Source organism: Carica papaya, chromosome 4, assembly GCF_054855325.1.
Source record: "Carica papaya isolate Zhongbai chromosome 4, ASM5485532v1, whole genome shotgun sequence".
In the NCBI taxonomy this organism is placed as follows: Eukaryota; Viridiplantae; Streptophyta; class Magnoliopsida; order Brassicales; family Caricaceae; genus Carica; species Carica papaya.
The window spans coordinates 7,640,544-7,659,667 of NC_142312.1; the positions used below are offsets into that span (position 1 = coordinate 7,640,544).

The 19,124-nt window shown below is 33.1% G+C and overlaps 2 protein-coding genes across 3 annotated transcripts; both read right to left on the reverse strand.

The window, feature by feature from the left end:
* Positions 1-483: 483 nt before the first annotated feature.
* Positions 484-3,906, reverse strand: NUDT8 (nudix hydrolase homolog 8). Its single transcript, XM_022037990.2, has 10 exons — positions 3,534-3,906; positions 3,167-3,327; positions 2,731-2,996; positions 2,544-2,609; positions 2,256-2,393; positions 1,619-1,696; positions 1,463-1,513; positions 1,316-1,350; positions 1,069-1,177; positions 484-956 (listed from the first exon to the last, which is right to left on the reverse strand). Exons 2-10 carry the CDS (start codon positions 3,288-3,290, stop codon positions 750-752), a joined length of 1,074 nt encoding a protein of 357 aa, XP_021893682.1. The 5' UTR covers positions 3,291-3,327; positions 3,534-3,906; the 3' UTR covers positions 484-749.
* A 1,647-nt stretch (positions 3,907-5,553) lies between these two features.
* On the reverse strand, positions 5,554-16,047 carry LOC110811448 (ATPase 11, plasma membrane-type-like). 2 transcript variants are annotated; one of them, XM_088217684.1, is made up of 23 exons: positions 15,715-16,047; positions 15,393-15,630; positions 14,185-14,286; positions 13,684-13,803; positions 13,455-13,553; positions 13,187-13,324; positions 12,926-13,060; positions 12,453-12,632; positions 12,042-12,248; positions 11,848-11,967; positions 11,372-11,491; positions 10,179-10,301; positions 9,985-10,089; positions 9,758-9,902; positions 8,918-9,082; positions 8,571-8,809; positions 8,442-8,474; positions 8,137-8,218; positions 7,878-8,038; positions 7,519-7,731; positions 6,601-6,783; positions 6,236-6,414; positions 5,554-5,866 (listed from the first exon to the last, which is right to left on the reverse strand). In XM_088217684.1, the coding sequence occupies exons 3-23, from the start codon at positions 14,236-14,238 to the stop codon at positions 5,773-5,775; spliced, it is 2,895 nt and encodes a 964-aa protein (XP_088073810.1). In that variant the 5' UTR covers positions 14,239-14,286; positions 15,393-15,630; positions 15,715-16,047; the 3' UTR covers positions 5,554-5,772. The 2 variants fall into 2 exon arrangements, with proteins under 2 accessions (XP_088073810.1, XP_088073811.1); XM_088217685.1 differs by lacking the exon at positions 15,393-15,630 and having other exon boundaries at positions 13,684-14,286; positions 15,715-16,046.
* Between the last annotated feature and the right edge of the window lie 3,077 nt (positions 16,048-19,124).

Below are 19,124 nucleotides of genomic sequence, written 5' to 3' on the forward strand. Positions count from 1 at the left end.
CTTCTTTAAATTCTGGGAAAGCAACCTTTCATCTAACCTTTAATTTTTCTTTTTTTTTTTTTGGGTTTTATTTTATTCGTTTCCACGAATAACAGAAACAAATCCAGAAAACGTGTGTATATATATATATATATATATATATATATATATACATACACTATATTTATAATTGTATTATAAAACTCAATTATGATTATATAACAACCATATTGTTATTGTATATATTCATTAGACATCGATTATACATGAATTACATTCATCTATAGTTACACATAATCAAAACAAATGGAATAATCTCATCATGTGATATGTGGGACACACACGCACATATATATTATATATATACACAGAGGGCCACACAGTTTGGATCAAAAGAGTTAAACATTAAGCAGGTGTGGGGTGGGTCTCATCCATAAACTGCATAATTGAAAAACTACTGCTAATAATTTAAATCTAAGCTATTTCCTTCTTTATGAACCAAAATGACAAATGAAATAAATATATTTGTGAATAATCACGCATATAGCAGCCAATCTCAACATTAGAAAAATTATATTTACATTATAAAAGTATTCTATTCATATATATGGGTGTTAAAAATATGAGCTGCAATCTCCAGTGTCAACCTTTAAATACTTGCACACTGTTTAAGCCACTGAGCAGATAATCTAGATAGGCACAACCTTTGTATTTCTCGTACAGCAGGCAGGCTACGTATAAGCCCCCATAGATAGTGGAGCTTCCGTATATCAGTTGCCGATACAGTTGATATCTTGTGTGTCAACAATATTATAGTACAAAGAAGATGTCTTGCCATCAAATGTTGAGACAAGTTGATGTACAGATAAACCACAGTAACGCTTGCCTAGCCGCGCAATGCAAATGTCAATCACTCTCTTGAACATACAATCGTCTTGAATCATTGGTTGCTTTACGAACTCAACTAATGGCATCCACTGCATGTGTTCATACAAACTCATCATCCGAGAAAATATCTAAGGCTAACCAAAATATAACCAGATTGTTAACTATATTAAATATAATGGTGTTCTCAGAGAGTATTAATACCTTGGCAGCTTGAATTTCAAGATCATCAACCTTAATTTTAGTTGATAGAGGTTTTAGCATGCAGATGAAGAACAAATCTGACTTTTCAAAAGCCACGTTGTGAGCATGCCTGCAATTGACATCAACCAAGAATTATATGAACAATAATTCAACATTGCATGAGGAAACGTCCTGCTGTGACTGCATTTCCGCAATACACAGAACTCTCTCATCCAATTATGTATCCAAGAAGTGAAGTATATACAACCTGAATGCTACAACCTCTACAAACTCTGTATCAATCTGCAGAACAAAGTAATAAGCTTATATTAATGGAATCGCCATATAAGAGTTTGACGTAAGATATTTCGGCTATTTGTATGATATCTATGGACATCAATTACAGAATTCCTACCCCGGTTTCTTCCTTGACTTCACGGACGGCTCCCGTAAAAATCTCCTCTGACTTTTAACCAGATAAATTTAGAAAAATGACAACAAGAACAACTTAGATTATAGTCATAGAGCAATAGGAAACATAGATGTCAACATCCAAAGAAAAGAATCATACCTCTTGAATGAAACCAGTTGGAAGTTTCCATAGACCGACAGAAGCTGGAGCACAGTATTTCTCTTGGACCACAAGAACCTGGAAATTATAAACGAAAATGATTTTGAACACTGGACACATTATGTACATAGCTAATATAGTACATGTATGATACATGCGCAGAATATGATTTAAAAAAAGCTGGTAGTTAAATTAAACCCAGACCAGCACAATGCCTTCTAAGTTCTCCAGCTTCAAAAGATGCAGGATTATAATTAATACCGTCCTCTATGAAAATAGCAAGGACAATATAGATAACAAGATTAGGGCAATATCCTGCCGAGACCACAATATCAAAATAAGATCACCCAATTGCCAAATGGCCTGTATGCGGTAGTCCTATATCTCAAGGTGATGTCAGTTTATATATGCATGCTTATGAGAAAAACCATCTGATAACTCAGTCAGCTAGATTTCCTGAGTTAAAAATCATGGAGACAAAAATCAAACACAATGATTTTAGGTACTTGGACATAAAGTTTAAGACCTGATGAGAGATTGCAGATAAGAAAAGGTCACAGTCCTCTTTTTTTATATAGATATCATGAAAATGTTTAGCTAAACCTCCTGCTTCTTTCTGGGATGGATTATTGTATACCTCGTTTTTATGATTGATGACGAATCCCCCAACTCCAACTTGGTGTGAAGCATTAGCAGGAAGCATACAAGGTCCATCAGGAATCCAGTATGTGAGCATCACATAATCTCTCTCAGCATGATGGTATTCAAATCCTGCCTGCCATCCAATAGCTTTTCTTAGACACTCACATAATTCAAGAACAAGATGTAGAATAATGAGGTCTATTTCTAATCATGTTCAATTTTGCAAACCCAGATGCAATCTAATTGATAGACATTCAAGAATGAGTCTGTCTAGAAGTGTTACTTTCACGGCAACTGGAACCAATTCTGATCGTTCCACCGGCAACTTCAGCCAAACTCCCTTCTTCTCCTGCAGATCATGACATGAAGTACAATGGTGAAATGTCAAGAAGCTGAAGTAAATTTTCATAATTAGCATATGATTTTCGGCTTCTTGATCAAAGGACAAAACCATGTGTACATATACTTACCAAAGCTCTCCAATGAGAAATAGAGTGGCGAAGCATAGAGGAAAATGTAGTAGGATTAGTTGGTAATTGTTGTGGATCAACTATGACTCCACCATATTCATCATCAATGGCTTCAAATACTCTCTGGTTCCTGGAGAAGAGAGGTGGATATAACCCTTTTGTTCCATTTATCTGATATAAATAATTTCCACCTCCAAGTTTTTCTTCATTTTTTGCTTGGTAAGTATCGTTAGAAATACTCGAAGAAGATGCTCTTGGAGATATTCCTGAAACAGAAAGAACCAAAATCACCAAATTCCAGCAACAACAATTCTGTCAGATTACTTCATTCAGAAGAATCAAGATAAAAAAAATTTAAAGCTAAACAATGTGATAGATATATATAAAAGTAAGAACTGAAGAAACCCTTGTAGTTGCAAATCAACAAGAAAATTACCTTTACAAGAATAAAACTGAGGAGATAATCCAGCGCCAGCTCTGTTCCAGGAACTTGAAACTGGGCTAGAATTTGATGATCTTCTCATTAGAACTGTACTCTCAAAGTGAGAGAGAGACTCCATTTCTGACAGCACAAATGAAATCCTAACTGCCCTTTTACTTCAAAATGACCACAACCCCACAACTCAGAGATATCACTCTCTCAATGTATATATAAAATATCTATATATATATATATATATATATATATATATCAGAACAACACAATAATCATATATACCCAGAAATAGATATAAAATATATATCAAAAATCTTGAATTTTTTAACAGTTATTCCTGTCAAACAAGAAACAGAGAATCATCAACCTTGGGATATATCGTTGATCGGAGTGAACTAGAATGAGTAAAATGAGATGTCCCAGAACGCAAACAAACTTGTAGTAGACGTTTTGGGTTAGTACAAACACATAATGACTGGATTTAGCATACACACATAAATATATGTATATATATACACACACACCGTCAAGCCATAAGAGCCATGATTAGGCTCGTATGTTAACCAGTTAATTGCTTTTTAAACGCAAGTTTAACGAAGTGGGAGTATTGCTTAACGCGTGGTCTGAAATGGGATGACAAAGACAGACGAAGAAAATCAAATTTAAAAATCTGCAACTTCTTAGCAACTCGATGAAGGAAAAAAAAAAAAAAAGAGAAAAACAGGAGAAAATAACTAGAGAGGTAAAAAAATTGGAAATACAAGAGGATACAGGATGGTATATACTTGTTCTTGAATAGTGACGTGTAGCAATAGATAGATATAGTCCGGCTGACTAATTTATAGTATAATTTAACTAAATATTTTTTTTGTTGTAATATTAAATTAATTAGTTCATCTATGTGGTTTTTATTTTAAGCTAATGAAAAAAAATATATATAAATTATTACTTGAAGAATTTATGAAAGTTATAATGACTTGATTGATTAAAATTTCACTTTATTTTTACTGTATTTTAGATTTTTTTTTTTTGAAGTGTAAAAATTGAAACACAAGTTTTATCTATAATCTAAAATGAAACCATGTTTTTTTAATTAAATTTTATAGTAACTTTTTTAGGATAGGAACAAACTAAATTGAAAATAGAATAAAAATTATATTGAATTTCTTATTTGATTAATAATTCATGTTTAAATTAATCATGACTTACTTGAATTTGAGTGAGAAGATAACAAATGTGATGATTTTTTTTTTTTCTTGAAAAAAATTAATATGAATGTGATGGTCTACTATTTACATAGTTTGTATACTGTATGAAGCAAGAATATTCTTAAGGGTAAAAATAGAAAGGTTACAAAGATTCAAGCTACCACTTTAAATGAAATAAATTGATAGAAAAATAAAATTATCAGAAAGTAAAATTATTATGTGTAATAAATGATACTTAGTTTAATATCTTATTCATAGTTTTTTTTTTTAAAAAAAAAAAAAGTAATTTTATTTTTTTTTTTTAAATTAAATATAATTTCACCCAAAACGACATAGTTTCTTCTTAATTTACATTTAAAAGAAATATTTACATAATCATAAAAAAATGGGTTCACATAAATATGACGTAAATTTTGGAGCTGTACCTAAAATTACTCGGGAGTTTCTAACGCGCTGTGGATAGCGCGTGGAGAAAGGTGCGCGTACATAATCGAGATTGCGTGGATAGCATTGCAGCACGTGATTTTCAGATATCTGGATGGACCAGGCAACAAATAAGAAATAATCACCTGCTGCGATGACCACTATGATTTGGTTGTGGCAAGATGATACTATGTGATTGATTTGATGTTAGTGAAATCAAACGGTGGAGAAATACAGGTGTAGGCTCATGGCGTTGTTGGAGAAGCAGGGAATATAATATCTTCATTGGTGGTTGGTGGAGTTCTAGTGAGGTCCACGTGGAATAAGGAAAAGACAGGAGAGTGGCAGAGGGATATGTTTTGAATTGTCTGTGAATGTGATCCCATTGTGTTGGAAAAAATAATTATAATTAATTAATTTATTAATTTGTGGGATTAATAGAATATTTTGAAGTTATAACCACCCTAAAAAGTATTAATTTCCATTACACGAGAACCTAATCTAATTTACTAATCCACTGCACAAGAACCTAATTTGATAATGCTTTTTTTTTTATAATAAAAAATTATAATTTTTACATCATAATTACTTCAGTTAATAAAAATTGAAGTCTGTGATTATTTTAACTAATAAGAATTTAACTCTTGTAGAATAGTTTTTGGTTCACAAAGTATGATAGAGAATTTCCACCAGCATAAATGATGTACATGAAGCACATTCTTGCTTGCAGCTTGGAAATTTAAAGCCAAGGTTGAATACTTGAAACTTGCAATGTATTCTCTTAAAAGAAAACTTATGTAACAGCACTGGAAAGCCCTTATTCATAGTTCACAATGAAATATTGATTGCTTCATCCAATTCAATTTCGCATGACGATGCCGAGGAGATTAAGTTGGAAGAAATTGATCCACTGGAGACTGATACAAATTAAACAAAAATCACAAAAGAGAAGAGAATTTGCTGCTGGAACGTCTCCTAAACTGTGTAATGTGGGTTAACATCGATGTCCAATCCCCTTAGTTTTGCAAAGGACTCGACTTTGCCTTTCAGAGTGTGAAGCTCCCTAAGTCTGGAAGCCAGAAAAGAAAAATGTCAGTTTCTTTTTTCACATAAGTGTAGCTGAAATTATATGAACAAATGTTTTGGACTGAATATTGAGGCTCAGAGAGAAAAATGACGAGTGCTGTTTTTCATGTTTTGTGTAGACCTGCAACTTCCCGTCCTCTATATGGTTAAGAATTTAGGATCCCTACATACAAATTATTAAGAATGCAAGGCCACCGTGAACAAAACTCTAACCGGCTCAACTTTACTCATTTATGTACTTGCACCTGTTGGAGAGTGTGCGGTGTTCTATTTTGTGGATTAAACTCATATATTTTGGGATGGGAACTAGTCTGTGTGGTAAATATAGTAAATTAGAAGATATGTGGCAAACCTTGCGATCTCTGCACGTCTTCTGGCTTCTTCGGCCATGACACTGATGTCCCTGAAAGTGTGCTTCTCAGAGAAGTTCTTAATGCCGCTAGACTGGAGGCCGTGGAGTGTCCTCTGTTCGGTTGCCCATGCAGCCTCACGGGCTTCTTTTCCAAAGTCCTTCTGGTTGTTGAAGGCCGTCTGTGGAAATAAGTAAACAAACTCAATTAGGAATTCGTCAAATTTTTCTACAAGATTGGGACCATAAACATTAGAGAAAAAAGAATACGGGAAATCATTCCATATCCTGAGTTACTGTCAACACCGAATGTAAACAAAAATTCATCAACACAACTAAATCATGGAAGAAAATTTTAGTTTACTGACTCTTTTGTCTATCACCAGGTTCCAAGCTCTTCCACTAAGTGCATATCTAACGCAAAACTTGATTGGATCAAGTAGCATATAGCTGAGAATGTTATACAACCAGATAATACCAGTCCAACCCCAGCCAATTGCACTGATTTCAGCCATACCCCATGTTGCTACAGCAGATATAATAGTTGCAACCTGTAAAGAAGTTAAGGCTCTATTAGTTTGTAACCAAATATCAGTCTCTGAACAAAGAGAGAGAGAAAGAGAGAGAGAATTGAAGTCCCTAAAGATGATATGCAGAAGAAAAAATTACTGCAAGCATAAATTTGACAAGAGGTATCATGCATTGTCATTGATATGACATAAGATTATTATTTGCAAAAACCATCTGCAGACCTAAAAGAAATATCTGACAAATCAGATATATGACCCAAGAATTTGCAATTTAGAGACCCTTCCATAATTTATTTATTTTACAAACAAAAAACCAACTTTCGTCCTATTATTCCTTTTTCTTTTTTGCTTCATGTGTATAACATGAGCACATGGCCTGGGGTTCAAACCCATTTCCTGTCATAGGGAGAAGTACCAACTAAACCGTAGGTGGTTTCCTTATGGTTTGTTACCTTGATTACCCCTTTATGATGCAAGATTTGTGCCTTTAAATGCTAAAAAGAAGGGCAGTAGTTCCCTTTTGTCTACAAGGAACACATCAAGAAGCAGGTATGAGTGACAATAATTGCGTGTGTAATTCTGACCCCATTTTGATATGCACTCACCGAAAAGAGTAATTTTGATTCCACCATTTTGCATATGCACTCATCAAAAACTAGATAAACAATAAGTAAGCATATACATGCTGAATAGCATCTGGTGGTAGTTTCTCAAAGTCAATTCAAACAATAGAATATACATTTGCAACCCACTTACTAGTTGAGCAATCACGAAGGCGACAAGCAGCAGAAAACCTGGCCTTTCCCGAAATGACCAGCCCCTAGAGCGTGTCACAAATATTAAAGCCTGGCTAATGGTGCTAACTTGAAGATAAACTGCAGATGCTAACTGTCTATCCAAATTCTTCGCGGCATCCTTGTCTGACCGATCAATAGAATGCTTGTTCAAGTGTCTTACACCAAAATGAGTCTGCCAAATGGAGAAGGAGAGAGAGCTAAGCACTTCCTTTTACCCCTAAGCAAAACTTCTAACTTAGTTACTGGGATACAAAATTGTTTTTTAACCATATAAATTGACTGCCGTTCAATAGAGGAGACTAGGAAAGGATCAAGTACCGGGAAGAAATCAGTTTCATACATCGCCCAGAAGAAAATAAGAGTCATCATAGCTAGGTAAGTACCAATAACAACCCCAGTTGCAAAGATTTCACTGAGTTTCCAACTATCAGGAACTGGTGATGGCTTCACCCTGTCTTTGGATATTGTCATTATAGTACCTAAAGGAGACCATCAATTACAAGAATAAGAAAGAATAACTAAAGTGAAAATATATTAAAAATGATAAATAGAGATCTGATGATACAGTAGTAATTACCATCATTGAGAATGGCAATAATTAGGACCATTAAAGGAGGGAAGTTGAATCTCCAGCACACAGTCAACAACATGAAACCCAACTGTTTCATCAAACAAAATTATGAAGTGAGATTCAGCAGAAAAAGAAAAACAAAAAACAAAAAACAAAAAACAAAAACAAAAGAGCAAAAGAAAACAGAAGTGAAGTGAAGTGAGGGCGATCATTTATAGTAATGCTCAAACACTAATCTTCACATAAAATACACTCTTCAAACTAAAAGGAAAATAAGGAAAATCAAACTAAAAGGAGTAAGGGCAGCTTACCACTATACGAATCGTGATGGATACTGCATATATCTGGTAAAATGGAAAAACCATTAAGAAAATTCAGAATTTCATAGTTAAGGTTAATAAAGCACAATTTTAGTATGATGCTAAAACTCATCTTCCTACCGTGTAATTTTTCATTCTCTGGAAGATTGCACGGCTAGTTAAAACAGCACTGATTATCACACTCAGGCCAGGCTCTGTAAGTACTATATCAGAGGCACTTCGAGCAGCATCTGTAGAATCTGCCACAGCAATTCCTATGTCTGCTATCTTTAATGCTGGCGCATCATTGACCCCATCACCAGTCATGCCAACTATATGTTTCATAGCTTGTAACCGTTTCACAATCTCAAACTTGTGCTCTTCAGAGGGAAATGAAATTAGATAAAATGAATGTAAGAAATTTTACGTCTTTTAGGGGAAAAAAAAAAGACTAAGGGAAAATCAGATGCCAAAACAAATATTTTTACCAGGGAAGACACCAGCAAATCCATCTGCTTTTTCAATAAGTTCATCAATAGGTAAACCTCCAATTTCTGCATCCTTGTGCTCTCCAAGAAGAGAAGATGAAGGGTACATGTTTGTACCCATTCCAAGTCGCCTTCCTGTCTCCTTACCAATAGCCAGTTGATCACCTGGAGCAAGAACCATTAAGCCCACCTTACTAGAAAATACAGCAATGGACAAATATCTGATGAAATCAAAAAGAAAATTCAGTTTTCCATATCTGATTGGACCTGTGTCATTACCATAATGCCTGAGTCAATTTAGACTAGTATAAATATTTATGTTTATACATATATATCTTTGCTCTTTATTTGTTATACAGGAAGCTTTAATTTTTTTATAAAAGGAGAATCAGAAGGTCAGGACTCTCTAAATATATCAAATAAGAACCACAAACCAAAAGAATCTAGAGAGGCAAATGGATGCCATTCTAAGCAGGTAATCTTGCAGTCATAATTAAACACAATTAGGATAGCATGCACTCAGAAAACATATTTTTTGATATAAACTACGACCTGAAAAAGAAAATCATGTGCTATTGATCATCAAGATAATTATTGACATACTTATCCTTTAATGTAAACTCTAATAAATTTTCATTTATGAGCCAAAAACATTTATTAAGCTCATAAAAACAATTAAGCTGCTACTTGTGGCAAAAATAATAATAATAATAAACTAAGTATCATCAAAAGGATCGAATCCACAGTCCCTGTCAACTTTAGAGCCATTCTATGATAACCATTACCGAAACATATGATAAACATTACGGAAAGGTAAGATGCAATAGTTTTGATACACACCTGTAATCATCTTAACACTCACACCAAGCTCCAGAGCTCTTCTAATAGTTTCTGCACTGTCATGGCGCGGAGGATCAAAGAGAGGAAGAAGACCAACAAACTCCCAGGGTCCACCAGGGCTGTCTTTTGTACCAGCAGGAACTTCCTATCAAGAAAACAAGTCTTAATTCATAAATGGAGAAAAGGAACAAACTCCTATAAGATCATGAGTATGGAAGCCCAATTACCTGCCGTGCAACTGCAAGGGATCGAAGTCCCCGTTCAGCAAATTTATCAATTATTGCATGCACTCTTCTTTCAATATCAGATTTGTTCCAAGCCAAATTAAGAATCTACATTTTACACCAAAAGTGCCTATAAGTTTTAAGCCATATAAATTTGGTGAATAGTGAAACTGCATTTGGAAGTCTATAGTTCATACCTGCTCCGGTGCACCTTTGCTAACTCTGTGCATTTTACCAGATTTGTCAATGTACGTAAGTGCAGTCCTCTTATCAGTCGGATTGAATGGGAGAAAGTGAACTTCCGTAATTCCAGCACGCGCCTTATAATAGATCACCGAGTAAATGCAATTAGAAGATAGCTTTAATCAAGTGATAGAATATTAAAATCGTCAGATAAGACTCAGGATACTAGGAAATGCTGGTGGTTAGTTGAGCTGAAATTTAGTATTGCAGCAACTAAAGGTTTTGAAAACAAATTGGACACAAGTAGGCCTCTATACCCTTCTGCACCAAAAAGTAATATGCCCATGAATGTTATGAGTATCCACATGTTCCTGCTAGCTCATTTTTGATGTACATACAAAAAAAAAAAAACCAATTTGGGCATTCCTAAGAGTTCTCTGTATACATTCTATATAAGCATAACATTTGTTAGTTATAGCCTGTTTAACTGATCCTGTAGATGAAACTTGGTAGAGAATTCAATAATAATGATTGTCTTGACCTTTTTCCCAGGTAATAAATGACTATATGTTCCATCAACTATATTCTAGGTGAGAATCTAGAGTCTCTTTTCTCTATTCTCTATATTTGTTCCCCATGTTTTGATTATTTCTTTTTTCTGCTTATCCATGAGGATCTTTATTGGGAAGAAGAGGTAGCCTCTTTGTTATGGGCTTGATTTATGTGTGTTTGGTCCTGTCAAGCCAAAAGCTTAGAGCAGGAGCTTTACAAGCCAGAAAAGAAGAGACCAGTCCTTTCCTCCACTATTTTCTCTTCAATCTTGATGATGTGGGATACATGAACATCTATTTTTCTACACACATCCATCAGTTAAAAATTTCAATTCTTAGTAACTTAAAGACCTTAGCATTAATGTTATTTACTTGTTCAAAAGAGAAATATCTTACTTTCCTCCTGTTATGAATTTATGCCACATTTTCTTCATTTCATCCTACAGGCCGCTCACACGCTACCTAGAGATAGTTTTTCTACTCTATAATCCTACAATATTTTCTCCACTACATAATCCACATAAATCAAAGCGCTAACCTTCCAAGTAATATTGGTTTCACAGGAGAATCAAAAGAGTATTTATTTCAAAAAAAAAAAAAAAAGAGAATCAAAGGAGTATCTCCAGGAAAATATTTTTATATTGAAGCTCCACTACCTCTTTGGGATCAGCCAACATTGAAACAATAGCAGTATCAATAGCATCTTGATTCTCCAATCTTGAAGCTCTTGTAGCCATCAAAACTACCATATCCTTATCAACACCATTGGCAAAAACCTGTAATGAAGAGAATCATGTTAATTATCCCTTGAATTAAATTCTAGAATGGTAACTTATCTTCTATCTTAAAAGACCTAGACATACAAAATGGATGAAAAGACGCTAATCCCAACATATTGTTTTAGAGTTTAACAATATGTAACAACAAAAGGGAAATATTCAGTGATACTGTCCTTGATAACAAATTTAAAAAGCTGAAGATAGCTTTTCAACAGACTATTTCTCATTTATATTATACACCACAATAACTCATCAGCATATCCAAGCAGAATTCCGAATAGTTTCTTTATGCATCTAGTGACTTCATCTGCCACTTAATTCTTTCGGCCGCAATTTGAGAGAAAAACTATTACCTCTATCAAATTTTTGTCCACTGTAAGCTTGTTGAGTGTCAAAGTGCCTGTTTTATCACTACAAAGCACATCCATCCCAGCCATTTCTTCAATTGCAGTCATTCGCTTTGTTATGGCACCCTATGGAGGCATTAGAGTCCCATTAAGTTTATTTTCACAGAATAAATAGATAACAAAGTTCAAACTTCACACACCTGTTGGGACAACCGATGAGAACCAATGGCCATGGTGACAGACAGAACCGTTGGCATGGCAATAGGAATACCGCCAATGAGGATAACAAGTAGGTTATCTATAACTTCACGATATTTTCTACCTTGAACCACACGTATGGCAATGATTTCAAACACCATGCCAAAAGCAATTGAGCAAATGCAAAAATTCCCAATTGAAGTTAAGACCTGGAATTGTGAGGAAAAATGATGTCTCATTCACTAGAGAAAAGACAGTTTTAGAATTTACTTGCAATCCTCTCTTATCCAGGTTTCTGGACAAACATTAAAGTTATGACCTTTAACATTATCAACATCTACCAGCTTTGGTTCATTGAGCTATGGGAATCTAATTGAAGCTATTGCCCAAATGAAAAAAGTTCAGAGATAAACCTTCTGAAAATGCCCAACATGTGTAGTGGTTTCCACAAGATGAGCTGCCTTTCCAAAGAAAGTATGTACTCCAGTGGCAATTACAACTGCTTCAATTTCACCTTGTTTACAAGTTGAACCAGAGTAAACACCATCACCAGGATTTTTGGTTACTGGGAGGGACTCTCCAGTAAGAGCTGACTGAAAAGAGAGAGAGAGAGAGAAAGAGAGAATTATTGAGACCCTCAAGATGAAGCTGTTAAATATGAATTCTAAAATATATATATACATATATATATATATATATTACAGCAAACACCAAACTAGAACAAGTGCAGAATCATTATTTCTACATATATACATATATAGAATCATTATTTCTATTAATTAAAGAAGCTAACATTCATTTTCATCTACATGATTATAATTTTATACAAAATTCAGAAGTTCAAGGCAGTTGTAAGGAGATAAAAGGCACGTGATTAGGCATGTACTTGATCAATTTTCAGAGGATCCCCTTCGAGCAAACGAGCATCAGCAGGAATAATATCCCCTAGCTTGATACTAACAATGTCTCCGGGAACCAAAACAGCAGCATCTTCTTCACTCCATTTTCCATCACGTAAAACCTGTGTTGGGAAAGCAGATGTCAAGGAAGAAGCATATTCTTTTAGGATAAGGGAACAAATGAAACAATTTTTGGGTTGAACGACTAAGAAAAATTCAAATCAAAATTCACGTGCACAGTTAAAAACCTTGGCTTTTGGAGCAAGCCGAGCCATGAGGGCGGCAGCAGCATTTCCAGCATTATTTTCCTCCATAAAGCTGATAGTTGAATTAACAATAAGCAGTGCCAGAATGCCAACAAAATCATGGTAATCGGGCTTCTTTCCCTGCAAACCATTGCCTTTAAGAGTCAGTGCTGTAATCTAGATATCAGTGCCAATTCTCCAACCTTCAAGTAATAGTTTAGAATCCTGAAGAGATACAAATTCAAAGTCAAATTTACAAAATCAGACCCACCCCTCCACGTGCCATAGTGATAGACATGATTGCAGCTGCTTCCATAACCCAGGACAGAGGATTCCACATAAAGCCCAAAAATTTTAGAATCTTACTTTCCTGAGAGAAAATGACAACCTAAATCAGACTAAATGCGACATTTAGCCAAAAAACCTTTAGTTTCAAAATAGCACCAGAAATATTTGCCACGGAAAATGGAAAAGCTAAGATAAAACAAACTACAAAAGACCTTTTTCTCTTCAAGCTTATTGTATCCAAAGAGCTTCAAACGCTCGTGAACCTCCTCAGAGTTTAGACCCTCTTTTGTGCATTTTAACTTCTCCAAAACTTCTTCAATTGGGATATTTTCCTACACAAATAAATTTTCATTGTAAGTACCAGAGTCTAGAATAGAATTTGATACAAATATTAAGTCCAAGATACTTTCTGATATCGTCCTACTAATCTGAGAGCATTCTTTAGTCACCTGGGTCTACATATGAATTTCAAAGAGAAGAAATTCTCTAGAATAATTCTAACAGAAAGAAAATGTACATCCAAAAGAAAATAGCATCAAGATTTGTTCTTCTCAGTTAAGAAGCTTAAGTAAATAAAACAATTTCCAGAGTAATAATTCATCTAAAGTTTTAAAACAATTTCCGGAGTAATAATTCATCTAAGATTTACTGCAGATGCACCAGCATTGCTGTTAAGTCAGCATAACAATGTCAAACTGAATTAAGCTATATACTAGATCAACAGTTTCGTTGATAATAGCTTCAAGGGCAATTGATGTCTTATCCATTGTGGCTCTCTTGCTTCAGCTACCACCCACCAGTGCAAGGTAGGTAATCTGCAGACAGCAGAACATTCTATGTATCAATCATAATAAAGTAAAAATCTCTAGAAGTACTAAATCATAAAAAATGCAAGAAGTTTTCCACTTTTACAGGTGGAAATTGGTCATGGATAAAAAATCAGAAGTGTTTATTAAATGCAATACTATCTAATGTTGTACATTGATTCTTTTTATATCTGGATGTTTAATATGCATTAACTATGGCCCTATTGGAAAATGGTACTGAAACACATTATTGTTTTATGAGGTATTCAACATAAGAGGCATTTTTTATATTCTCTCAACAATCAAACACATAATTGTTTAACAATAACCATTAAGGTTAATATTAGATTGAAAAAAACAGGAAAATCATCCACCAAAAGCTAATCTTTTCATCTTCTGAAATCAGTGAAGATTTATATATTCATAAATATCACATGGAAAAAATTGTATTATTCAGAGTGCAAATGGTTTTTTTTGTAAACAAATGATATTCTTTTGAGGGGAAAAAGAATATGTTACATCAAAAATATTGGATTCCTAAGCACATCTATTCATTCTTTGAAATGAAACAAATTAGATTTGAAATTCTTAAGAGAGTTAGGAACAAAATACTTCCAGAGAAAAGAAATCATAATTTTTATTTCCTCTGTTTCTCACAATTCTTTGATGTAACTACTTAGGAAAGAAAAAAAGCTATTATTCGGCAATTTCTAGCAGTAGATTCATCAAAATCCTTTCTATCACATAGCTCTTTCTTGGGTATCTTTGGTTTACTCGGTGCTTTGATATATAACAAATTGTGCAATGCTTGAACTATATAAATATACCAACTAATACCATCTTTTGGTTAACCAAGAAATAAAAACTAATCAGTGATCTTTAGTTAACCTATACATTATACCGATTGATAAATTATATGACATTTGCTGTTGCATATACACTCAAGCATGATACCTCCTACTTAGCAAGAAAACATTCATCAGCACTCTCAACAAGAGGAAATTTAGAAAAAGCTAAGTCCTAACTGATAAACCATCTACCATGTGAAACCACTGACTGAAAAAATGCTTACAAAGAATAAAAATCAGTGAACTTTGAGAAACATTCATATGTACCTGTAGAAGAAAAACTCAAGCACGATACTTCTTTATCATTAACCCAAACCAAAGAATCTTCTGAGGAGATATATATAAAACCCAAGAGGAATCTTTCAAGGTTGTACAAAAGAAGCGGGGTTTGAGAAACACATGAGGAATTAGTATAAATAGCAGGTACAGCCATGGACCCATCAATGAAGAGACCAAAAACCAGAGTTCTCTCCATGCAATGCGACAGATGAGAGAAGAAGATGAACTGGGTAGAAGACAAAAGAAAAGCATGACTAAGTCCGTCAACAGCATTAACACGGCATCAGAAGAAAAAGTCATGCAATGTTACCTGTGTCGTTTCCAAAGACATAGTAGAAGATGGGATCAATATCACAGCGCGATAACAGTAAATTCATAGCCTTTTTGTTTTTTTCTTTCTGAACATTCACCAAACAGATTATGGGTATCTTGTAAGAATCAAGATTCTAGACTCCAAGCCGGCATTTGCAGACATGGACTAGATCCACCCTGCTAGCCGACATACCGCTCCACCATAAAAGGCGGAGTCCTTGTTCATCAGCCAGTCGCCCACTGCGCTCTTCATGCATCATACCATCGAACTGTAAGAAGTATTGGCAACTTTTATGGAAGTGGAAATTAGAGCTTTTAAATTCTTTAGACAAATATTTTAGTCTCCATCAAATTTTTAAAATATTTTTTACTGAATAATTAAAGTAATAATGAAAATTTTTAATTATAAAATCTTGTTTAATTAATAAAAAACTGTTTTTGATTTGGTTATCTAAATTAGATTGCAGTGCATATTATTTTGAAGTTAAAATATAAAATACAATATATTAATAATGCAAAGAACACACTCTTAGAATGGTAAAACTGGTCCAAAAATAAATAATAATTAGAAATATTAACCATTTAACCAATAATTACTAAAATGCATTATATTCAAGATATATTTATTATGATATGAAGTCTTTAGTAATATCTACATTATACATATGAGTAAAAAAAAAAAAATTGATTTAGAAAAAAGTATATAAGTATATATTTGGTATTTAATATAGTAAGTAAGACACTTTTAAATTTATATCTAAAATATTCTGTTTCATTACGGAAAAAAAAATAGTAACATTAAAATTGTTTCATATTTAATTTTATATAGTTGAAGAAGAATATAAAACATATGTGGAATAATTTTGAAGGAAAATAGCATTTCAATTTCATGTTCAATTTGTGTTTTTCTTTAGTTTCTTCTTTATTATATGGAAATATAAAACTGTTGTTATATAACTGAATATATAAGTGAAGGAGATTTAATTATGCATCAAATACGTACTTATAAACTAGTTTCTACCTATCAAATAACTAATATATATTAATTGAATACAAACATAATATATTTGAACAAAACATAACATAAATATAGTTGATGATTTGCGTATAATAAGATAAATAGATAGCCTAAAATTACACTTTGTAGAATAAAGTTATTATTTGAGATAATTGAATACAGGAATAAATATGATAATGTAAATATACAAATGTCAGGATAATGTTCTTAAATTAAAAAATTAAATTAATATAATCATTTTAAAGATACTAATAAAATATATTTTTATTTAAAAATTCATTAAAAAAAAGTTGCTTGTAATGCTAATCTTCTACTTTAGCTCAATTTACAACTATAAAACTACTTAATCCTACAATCTTCAAGTCTAAACTATTGATTTTTAAAATTTTAAACTTAAGTTATTAATAATATGTAACTTAATTTTTTATATAAATTTCAAATATATATTATGTGAGATTGAGTTATCACAATTCCAACGGTTAAATTTTCAAATTTTTTTATCAAACTAACATATCAAAATTAAAGTTGAATATCCAACTCTTACTATCACTCTTTCTAAGTTTTTTTTTTTTTTTGTATGTTTGTCACTCCTATATCAAAATTACTCATTGTTATGTTACCCACTCCATTATTATATTAAAAATAATATATTTTTTACTATGTATTTAATTATAAATCTTATCTAAATAGAGTGGATTATTCTTGTATAGATATATATTAATTAATAAGACATACACAATATATTAAGATTATTTTTTTTAAGTGTTATACTAAATTCTCTAATTAATTGTATCTGATTTATTTATTTATTATTTTCTGAGAATACTTTTAAATCTCGACGATTCTTAAGAAAAAAAATATATTATTAATTAACACAAAACATATTTATTCATTAAGCCCTTAGTTGCGAATCAAGTTTCTTTAATGGAATAACAAGAAAATCTTAATGAATTTTAGTGAATATCGAGATTTATAACAAAATATTTTATTATATATGATTTCAAAAAACAAAATAACCTTAAAAGTTAGGTAAAGGGGAAATCAGTGCAAAGTACAATTTGTCTCTACTCTCTCATTTCCCCACAAAATAATAATTTACAATATCTTGTCGAAGAAAAATCAATATAATATTCATTGTTAATTCATTAATCATAGGTTTATACACCTGCCCTACAAGACACATTGTTTATCGATACAACAATGTTCATTTTGTGATTCATTAATGCCACTTTCTCTTTATTAAATCACTATTTATTAAAATTTTAATATAATAATTTAAAATTTGTGTACTCAAATTTTATAATTTATTAATTTATAAATGTATTATAATTAATTATCACTGATATAATCTTTAAATCAACAAGTTTTGTAATACCCAGAATTAATTTTAAAAATTAAAATTAATATATAGAAACATAAATTTTTATTTAATCTATAATTAGAAAAAAAAAATTGGTAGATGATAAAATTAAAAATAATTTTTAAAAAAATTGGTAAAATTTTGGATTTTGTGAATGTTTTTGAAAGAAAAATCGAAAACTGGAGTCAAAACACAATATAGAAAAAATGTGTCATGTAGGACCCCCAGTCAGTAGTCCCGACAAACGGAGCACACTGCGTGGTAAAGAACGCTGACTCAGTGCCACGCGGGAGGCCACGCTGGCAATCTGCATGCCTGCGATGTGATGGTCCAAATTTGTTCCCACACACGTGGACGGTCCGAATCCTCAGACGTAATCGACGGTCACGATTAAACGCGATGAACGGTCTAAATTCGTTCCCTTTTTAAACGCGATTCATTTTCTCTTTAAACGTGATCGGACGGTCGAGATCAAATGCGATCGGACGGTCGAGATCAAACGCAATGGACGACCCAGATTAGAGGGAGACGTGTATAAATATATCATTTGACACTTATCCATAACCCTAGTTATCAGGCCCCCTCGGAGAAGAAAAACCAATCGCTGGAGAAGGGAGCCGACTGCTGCCCGCCATCGCGCCGGAGCTACCTCCGACTGCCAAAAAAGGTAAAAAAAGTTTCATTCGCTCGAAATTTAATTTTGAACACCTCTATGACAAAATCGGAGCAAAATGACAGGTGGATGAGCCGGAAACTGCGGTAAAGCCCGGTGGCGCCGTCGCGAAAAAAAAAATACCTCCGATGAGGCCCTTCTCGATTACCATTTCATGCGATTTTTCTACCATTGTATTCACCATTCTATTTTTCACAGGTTGACTGAAGAAAAACACTCAACCGCAAAGGTGAACCGGCAGAGCCGCAGCACTGAAAAACTCTACTTCCGGTAAATTTCTGTTTTTTGACTTTTTTGGCCAACCGGGGGCCCCTTAACGTATTTTCTCACAGGAATGAGTATAAAACCAGTCAAAAT